The 9,703-nt window shown below is 40.6% G+C and overlaps 1 protein-coding gene across 2 annotated transcripts in view; it reads right to left on the reverse strand.

The window, feature by feature from the left end:
- The window catches only part of LOC107591339 (ski-like protein), a 32,795-nt gene extending 23,492 nt beyond the window's left edge, over positions 1 to 9,303 (reverse strand). For both annotated transcript variants that reach the window (XM_016280468.1, XM_016280467.1), the window contains exon 1: positions 8,025 to 9,303. In XM_016280468.1, the coding sequence (XP_016135954.1) occupies positions 8,025 to 9,140 (1,116 nt within the window). In that variant the 5' untranslated portion in view covers positions 9,141 to 9,303. The remainder of the gene's footprint in view (positions 1 to 8,024) is intronic.
- Between the last annotated feature and the right edge of the window lie 400 nt (positions 9,304 to 9,703).

Here is a 9,703-nt window from a genome sequence, read left to right on the forward strand (position 1 = left end):
TGTGTTTCGTTGTGAAAGCGAAACTACTTTGTTTGGTCTTCCAAAAGAGGACGATATCTGCTTCGTCATGCCTGGAGCTGATCCGTGCTGGTTGCTGAGGAAATACTACAACTTTGCACTGTCGATCGCCAAATCGGCTTTCACCGTGGAAGAAGTGGAGTCCAGCCCGGAGTCATCACATGTCCTTCCGGATGCTCCTTCGTCGAAATCGCCGGCCACGCCGTTCTCAAACCAGCGCCTCTGCTCACTCTAACCCTCCCGCCGTTCCTCATTTTATCCCCCGGCCTCGGCTCACTGTAGGCCGCCGTTTCGTTGTGAATGCGAAACTACTTTGTTTGGCCTTCCAAAAATTAGACACGACTAGAAATCAGTGGTTAAGTTGTATTTACAACACTGTTCCAGAACACTTCAACCCAAATATTCGGATGTGTGCAGCACATTTTATGGAGGACTGTTTCCTGGAAAAGTAAACAACAATGCCGGCTGTTCTGACTCAAAGATTGTAAGTACGTCTTTTATATTTAAAGAGTTTTTATATATTTAAAGCGAGTTTTTGGGCAGTGTAGAGTAGGGCTTGTTGTTTGTCATTTCTCCGATCACAAATGCAGACATGGTTTTATGTTTATGCGACACGATGCAACGCCTAAAAAGACAGTATAAGTCATTATAATCCATAATTATGTCCCCACTGGATGCAACGAATGCCTCGTTTATAATGGGTTTTCATGTTTTTGAATCATCGCTCCGGCCTGACAGGCCTTTTTTTGTGGCAAGGGGCATAACATTTCCGTCTCACTCTTGAGGTATTCGGCCAATCACAACGCACTGGATAGCTAGCCAATCACAGCACACTAAAAATCGATGCGTTTCAGAAAGGCGGCGCATAGAGGAGAAACAATAATGTACCGCAAAAACACATTTCATTACACCAAATACACAAAATAATGTTATTTTTAGAAGCATCATATGACCCCTTTAATATATTTTTCCTATACTTTTTAGTCACAAAAGCATTCCTGTAGATCATGGTGCTAACAATGCTAAGGTCATGGGATCGATTCCCATAGGAATGCATGACAAAATGTATACCTTCAATGTAATGAGAGTAATTTTTTGATAAAAGCATCAGCCAAGTGCATAAATGCAAAAAAAATGAATCGCAAGTATAATCAACATTTTTATTGCTGCTTGCATATTTTTTGTGAGCTTGTCCCAATGCTGTAGCCATAAAAAAAAAACTATATAAAAGTGCTAATATGATACAAAATACCATTATATCAACAGCAGGCATTGCTCTTGTCTTTTAAATGCATGAGATTTCTCTAACTAAAAAGTGACGCCAATGCTCTCCACGGCAGTTGAACCACTTGGCTGAATAGTTGAGCATGTCTTGACGAATTTGGGTTATACGCAGTCTGCGCCGTCCTGGGTCTGTTCTGGCTGCTGGCTCATCTCCAGGGACTTGGCGAAAGACCGGTACAACAATATTCCCAGCTTGAACACAAAGAGCAGGGCCCCCAATCTGCCCACAGCGTCCGAATGTTGAGCCAACAGGGAGGAGTATGTTGTCTTAACGGCCAACAGGAACTCTGGGCTTTATATAATTAGGACAGATTGCCAAATCACAGAGTGTGTGCTTTTTTGGGGGGCTTTGGGGTTAGTTAGTGATTTGTTTGTGCATGAGGACAAACAGTTGGAAATAAATGAACGGAGCTCGGAGTGTGTGACCGCCTGAGCACATGGACTGCCACGAATCTCGAAGGAGCAGAAGGAAAGAGTAAAAGTTGCTGGAGCCGGCTACCGCCAGCATGTCCTGAGCTGAACCATACATCCTGATATCTTTATCCTCTTTTTTCATATACCACACTATTATTAGTACCTTTATCTAACCATCTCTCATCATGTCTATGGCCAATGGATGTGCACACCTATCTATTTTTTTGTTTATCCATTCAAGTAAATGACCATTTGTCAGCAACTCTGTTCATATTCATCAGTGAACACATTTGTATGCATTAACATTTTTTTGACATTTATTCGTGTTTGCATGTGTGCGAGAAGACTACTTTTTTTTACACAACTAGTCTGACAATGTATCCTGACATAATAAAATGACATTTTGAAAAATAAGTTCTGTTTAGCAGTGATTTTTATCATTTAGCGTTTTTATTGAAGGCAAAAAAACTAGCCCTGGTTAGGATATTGTGTAAATCAATCTCACACTTCTTCAGCCTGTCTCTCTCTCTTCTACACGCACACAGTTACTGTCTGACTGAATTCATCCACTCCAGCCAGATCAATAGTTTTCCTCACTCGCTCTCTCTCCCCCATAAACACACACTCACTGCCCTCCGTTCCCTTTATGTAAACAGAGACTGATTAGGTCATTCGGCTGCTTATTTTGAGGGGCTGAGTTGCATCCACTGGAGTCTCTGATATTTACACTGGAGCAAACCCTGAGCTCAACAACACCCTCGATCAAAAAGACAAAACCATGAGCCTCCACCACCTCTGACCTTTCATTATTCTTCTATCTCTCACCAAACACAGGCAGTATGAAGATAAAGTTCCCAAGATAAAATTCCGTGCTTTGCAGATGGCTGAAAATGCCATGTTTAGAGAGATCAGACAGAAAATATAAAGCAGAACAACCCTTAGTAATATTGATCTAAAGGGGCTGTCACATTTACCACTGAAATTTACCAGGTGAAATTTCAATAGGAATCCGTGCAATCGGGAGTTTCGCATGTGGGTGGAAAAGTTTCCCACTACAATTTCACTTGTGTTCAAGTTGGTCAAAATAAATTCACCACACTGACCAGAACAGAAAGCTGCATGGTTAAAAAGCTCTTCTGTGTGAGCAGCGCTTCATGAATCGCTACACTATTGATGATAGACAATGGACCTTTTTTGCTTGCAACTTTTTGCTAATGTGACCCCACCTTAGTGCTGCGGAACGGAGACTAAGGTGGATTGAATGAGAATACATAAGCAGCAAATGGTGAAGACATAACACATGAGTAAACCTATAAACAAGTTGAGTACTTTACATTTTAGACACAATACAGACATTTTGTTAATGTTTCCTCCAAAATTAGCCAAATTGGCTGCAGAAGAAGCAACCAAGCAATGCACAAGTTTACAGCTTGAGTGAATCACATAGTGAAGCATTCTAACATCATGTTTTAACTACACACGACACTGTGACTGCGATAAAAGGTATCTTTTCCATGTTAATCAGAGTTTTTGTCCTAACTAGCCACGACGGCATCGCGACATGCAAAATTTCTATTTGAGAAACGTTCCGTGACGTCGCGACTGGAACAACAACATACAGTAAATAAACTCAGGTGATTATGTTCTTTATTCAAAGTTAAATGTGTCTAATATGAGTTTAAATATAATTTCGTATGACCTTATAGTCATACTGAAAGCAATAATAGATAGTTTACCTTAGATCTTGAATATAAATTAAAACAAAGATATGCGTTAAAACTGTGAACTCAATGTGAACCAACAGGTGTATTCCATAAAGATGGTATCAGTCACTTAATAATGTTAAAAAGGTTTAATATTTATGAATTAGATCATGAACTTATCCATTGCATTGCGACTTGAGTGCAGTGCGCTTCCAGAGAGAGCCCACCCACACACCCTTTTGATTGGCTATGATATTTGATTGATTCTGTCGCGTTGTGGTGTCACGTCACGTTTGGTGTGGACAGCCAAATTGCTTGTCGTGTCGTGTGTAGTTAGGACACGGTGTAAGGCTTTTATAAAAAAAGGGAAAATAAAGGGATTTCCCGAAAACACCACATATCCAATCAAATTAGAAGACCGGAACTAACTGTAGTATGACAAATGATAGACACGTGACTAAATGGAAACAGCAAAGCAAAAAGAAGGACTGTGGCTGAAAGAGGAAGCAAAACCAGAGGGGAAAAAGAGAGAGAGAGAGAGAGAAAAGTCTGACAAGGTACGTCACAGATGAGGTTTGTGGTCGAGGTACAGGACGAGAGAACAAAACACAGTCAGACAGGAAAATGACAGTTTTTCTCTCATAGATTGAAAAAGGAAGGAAAGAAATACAGAAAGTGGAAATAAGAGAGCGAGATAGGGGAGAATTGGTCTCCGTGCCTGTGGTGCATGGTCACTGATTTCACAATTACAAAAGGGAAGATAATGAGACACAAACAGAGAGAAAGAGAGGAAAAGAGAAAGGCAGCTGTCTGGTGTCTGTACCGCAGCCGCTGTCTCAGCCTCTGTGGGAGATTGACAGGACTCCATCTGTCTGCCAGACACGTCTGCACACCAAGCCTCAAACCATCACATCTGCCTGTCTTTCACTGTCATACAATCATACAAACACACACTAGCTATCTGCGAGACCCAAGTGGCATGATTAGAAAAGAGTAATGAAACGGGAAATGATGAGGAGAAACAGATTGGGTAATGTCACAAGCCTAAATAAGTCAAACTTGCATCAACAAAATGAGCAGCGTGGCTCATTGTACTGTTGATGCATGAATGCTAACCAGTAGGCCACAACATTTTCATTTTAGAAGGAAAATCTAACATCAGATAAATCTAAACTTGGGTGTGGAGTCTAAAAATATTTGTATTCTGACAGTCTCTGGTCAGGTGGTCCCCATCTAGCCATGAGCTTTAACAACTTGCTCTATAGACACAATAACCGGATACAGTGCCTAGGCAACAGACATAAATACAGACATACAAGAATTCAAAAGACATCCAAGAAAGTTCTTTAAAATTCTCTCTAGAACACCTGGAATGGCAGCTGTGTGTCAAAAAAAAAAATTTGTAAATTTGATTATTTATGTTCAAATTTTACTTATTCATTTTTTCTGTTTTAATTTTTTTTGGGGATATTAATTATTTATTTTGGCACACAAAAATGTAGTTTTGTAGTTTCATTAAGACTTTTGTTAATGCTTTGGAAAACATTAAGAAAAAATTAATTAATAAAATAGGTTATTATCTCTATAGTTTCAACAGTGGCTAGAATACTCTGTCTAGGCAAACACAGCTCACTAGGTTTTGAAACACAGCCAGCGTCCTTGATGAAGGGGAAGAGGGCTGGTTCTGAACAAGCTGAAGTGCCGTGTGCAGAAGTCTGGCGGTGAGGGTCTGATCATCACCAACATCCACATGGCCACCTGTGGAAACTCTGAGTCACTTGTTCTGGCACTCCAGCATCACAGATGTTTAGAGTGAACATTTCACCCAGTAAACTGATGAGCCTGTCTGCCCTGCTTCCCTTACAGACACACATGCACGTAACGTAGCGATTTCTTGATATGGAGCAGACGAGTGCGCATGTGTTGCTGTTCTTTATCGGCACGACCCGTGTAAGCTCAGCGTCTGAGTAATGACCTTTCACGCACGCACATATGTCTGTTTACAGTTCCTTCAAAAATCATTTAACACAAAACTGTAAGCACCTGTTTCTTTGACATCGCTTCACTCCTAATCGGTGTTTTTACGGTTTCTGAAACTACATCTATATTTGTTAGAAATCATTTACAGTAATTCAAATAAAGCTGAAATAAAATGAAAATATTAGATGACGTTAAAATTATTAAATTAAAATTAGTAAAATTACCAAAAATAGGCTATTATTTCATAATAATTAATCATTTTAATTTAATAATTTTAAGAAATTTAACTTAAATTTATTTTTTATTTCAGTTTTAGTCAAGTTAAAATGATTAAATTAAAATTATCAAAACTAAAACTGAAATAAAAATAAAAGCTAAATAGGAATTTAACTAAACTACTAAAATGTAAACTAAAATTTAAATGTGAAAACTAATAAATATAAAAATAAACACTGATTCAAAATGTTAATAAATATTATAATAGTACATAAATATATTTGAACTTCCTATATGTGTTTTAAACCTTCAAATTTTGCTTAATACAATATAAATGAACAACACAGGACTGTCACATTTATCATAATTTATGGTGAAATCCTCCTGTTTTAGACCATTTAAAACTACATTAAACCTGGAAAACTCCTTACAGCTTAAAATTAAATGATAAAATTCATTGAAAAATAACAGGGCAGCCAAGAAAAAAAATCACAAAAGAAACAGAGAAGGATCAGGCAAAGCGTCAGGGCAGGTGCAAGACGCTGCCAGACAGGGATGTGTCAGGAGCTCGACAGTTAACGTGTAAAGAGAAGGCGTCACTGACTCATATTTCTGGGAGTTTGATATCTCACCCTCAGCCGAGTGCAGCAGAGACGATCCCTGGGGGCGTTTAGCGTGTGCGTGTGAATCAATTTCATTAGTGTGTGTTAAGCATAAGTGAGCTGAGTGTTACAGTGTTACTGGCTGTTTGTGTGTCAGGGTTAGGTCAGTCTGCGCAGCAGATGTGACTGTATGACTGACAGACTCAAGGTCTGTTTTAGTACATGAAGTGTGTGTGTTGGGGGGAGGGAGGGCGGAAGCAGGAATGTGGTTTGGGTGCTAGACGAGACACCAGACGGTATTTCCGGCACACTTGCATAAGCACACAGGAGAGACCGGGGCTTTTCTTCCTCACTTAGACAGAACACATGCATTAATTCGCTCGCATCAGCTCTAAACTAAAAATAATTGTGTCTACTGGAACGTTACCACACTGTTAAACCATTAACTGCTGCCACTTGCATTTGAAAAAAAAACTCTAACAGCACCAACAGGGGGTCAATCTTTGTCTAACATGAGCATGAACAACAAAAAAAGCTCTGGCTTGGTCAAGGGGGTCATGAGACATGGCTGGTTAATGGGAGTGAAACAATCCAGACCTTTTTTCCCCCACTAGGATGACCTTTCTATAGTTTCTAGTGCACTAGTACAGTTTGTGGAGTTTTGTTTCAAAGGTCACGTCATGAAAGTGGAAGAATCTCCAGTGTTCTGACTTTATGCAATCACGCAATGTGGGCTTTTCCCAATACAATGATTGCATTACAAATTTCCCTATTAAAAAGGGCACCTTCTACAGATGACACAAAATAAAATCTTATTTTTTAACTTGGAATTAAGATATTTTTTTCTGTGAATTTGCAATGCTCCGATTTATTAGCTGCTATAGGTAAATAACTAGAATAACCAAGTGCAGTGAATGGTAAAATTATTTGGCTAGAAACCACTGTGTGTATAATTATGATAATAAATTAAAATATGTTATCAAATACAAGTTTACAGTATCTAGCATTACATCAAACTGTTTTTATACAGCTAAAATAACTGGAAGCAGCTCACACTGAAAACCTTGAACATTCATAAAAAAAAATACTAAAACTAACAAAAAACATGACATTATTAAACATGACAATGCCACCAGACAGCAAAAATACTAGACTTTGCTGCGAAATTTAAAGATCTTTAAATGATACCAGTAAGCGCATTAATTTAACAGAAATAAAATAATAAAACTAAAAATGTAATTAACTTGAAAATCTGAAAATCTAACAATGATGAAATGCAAAACAAACTAAATTGGAAATCAAATATAAAATAAAATAAAAATAAAGAAATAAGAATAATTAAATGTTAATTTGTGGATGTTAGATTTTAAATTGTATGTTTGTTATATTTTTGTTACATTTTGCATTATTATTATCACCTTCCATCAGTTTATTTTTATTTTTATAATACCACATTCAAGGTAAAAATCCACACGCTTATGTATATCAAATCAAATTTAAGAATGTGCTATGCCCATGCTCCCCCCAAAGATGACCCTCTTCTGACCTGGGAGGATAATGTACTTCCCCTTCACAGTCAGACCAACTGAAATTCCCTCCCTCCCACCATAAGTCCCCACTTGCCTCGTGCCACCTCATAAAATTGGGTCAACACTAGTTTATCAAAACAACTGCAGCTTGGCCCAGACAATAGCAAACAGTCTCCTCTGCAGACTATCACACATTACCATCTGGTCACACACGTGCAAATCTACTTGCAAAACTTGACCTTAGCGAACTAGCAAACATGGAAGGAAAAGACACTTACTTTGTCCAGAGGCCTCTTTAGCTGGTAGTGAAACTTCTCCTTCATCTCGTTCAGCAGCTGTTTGAGTTGCGGCTCCTCCGGTGTGCCCTCATGCTTGCGGCCCAGCTGTAGGTAGCAGGGCCACTTGGCTGAATCGAAACCCCAGTGGCAGGTCCTCTTGTCAGGGGACTTGTGTGAGTGCATTACAAAGTTCTGTGGGGAAAACAGCAGCTGACATTCCATGCACTGAATACAAGGAGCGTCCGGCTGGATGTAGAATTGGGGCACGAACAGGCCTTGGCACTTGCCCAGACACTGGTGCTCAACCTGAAAACTGGCTTCGCTCTCCTTCAGCAGGCCTTGGCCTGGCAGTTTGCTGTTGGGGTCGGCCGAGAGGGCGGCACCTGGGCGGAGCAGGGCGTTGCAGAGGCGTTGGGCATCAGTTAGGGTGATCAGGCCACAGGAAGGTGCGTTGAAAGGCAGGATGCCCAGCACCTTAAGGATGTGCAGCTGCTCGGCATCGCATCGGGAACAGTAAACGTAAAGTTCATCACATACTGCGTTGATCTGCTGCAGAGAGAAATCTCGCAGCACCGAATTGAGTACCTGTGGCAGACAAAGACGCTTCTCGCCACCTACAACAAAGCAGGAGATGGACTCCCCTTCGAGCAGAGAATGGGTGAGCTCTGTGGAGCTGTCGCAGGGAACCAAGAGCGGGCCACCTCCGAGGACTGGGGGAGACGGTAGAGGAGCCATGCCAGCAGGAGAGGCGCACTCCTGCGCAGATTTTGCTGAGAAGGCAGCAGGACCTCCCAGGGAGCTCTGGCTGCTCAGTGTGAACTGTGCCAGAGTGTGCTTGAGGCCGGCGCTGAGATCTAAAGCCTTGGAAGCCCCGACGACGTGGAATTCTCTTTCCTCGATGTCCATGTCTGAGCTGCCGTTGTCCTCGCGCTCCTTCTTGACCTTCGGGGGCTTGGGGACGCTCTCCAGACTGCGTCGTTTCAGGTGCATCTCCGCCATTACCCGCTTTTTAATGGGTGCATCCTCCAGTCGCTCCCTGTACAGCCGCTTCATGTTGCCTTTGAATGACGTCAGGTCTTTGAAAGGGGTTTTCAGACTCGTTTGAGGGCTGGCCATGTCCGTACACAGATGATTGGTCTTTCTTGGGCAGAAAATATTTAGCTGTTCTTCAAACACGACACCTCTGAGTTGGTCCTTCTTTCCTCACTGTGTTAAAGGTTGCAAATCCTTTTACTTCCAGCTACATGCATGATGGTGACAGAATTAATGATCTGATGTGCTTCCTGTGAAGGAAACAAAAATAATAAAGTTTAAATTGTTAAAAACATATAGCACTAAACGGCTTAGACAAAAATTTAGAAAAACAACGAATCAGTGTGGGAAGCCACACATATGCGCATGAAAAGAATATGCTGTCAGGGCAATAAAAAGCATCCAGAACAGTTATTGTGTTGGGCACAGTGCTAAACTAGACGACAGAAACATTTTCACCTCATCAGGATAATCTAATTTGAGACCAATCGATCTAAGGACAGTTTCTCGGTGGTTTAGTGCGCTGTTTTTCTCTACTGACAACATGCCCAACGCGTTAAATGAGTCAATGCACTAATAACGTCGGTTTAACACACAGATAACCAACAGCAACCGTAACTAACAGCGAACAGCCATTTAGTCCTGTC

This window comes from Sinocyclocheilus grahami, unplaced genomic scaffold (assembly GCF_001515645.1).
Source record: "Sinocyclocheilus grahami isolate Dianchi unplaced genomic scaffold, SAMN03320097.WGS_v1.1 scaffold141.1, whole genome shotgun sequence".
NCBI classification, from domain to species: domain Eukaryota; kingdom Metazoa; phylum Chordata; class Actinopteri; order Cypriniformes; family Cyprinidae; genus Sinocyclocheilus; species Sinocyclocheilus grahami.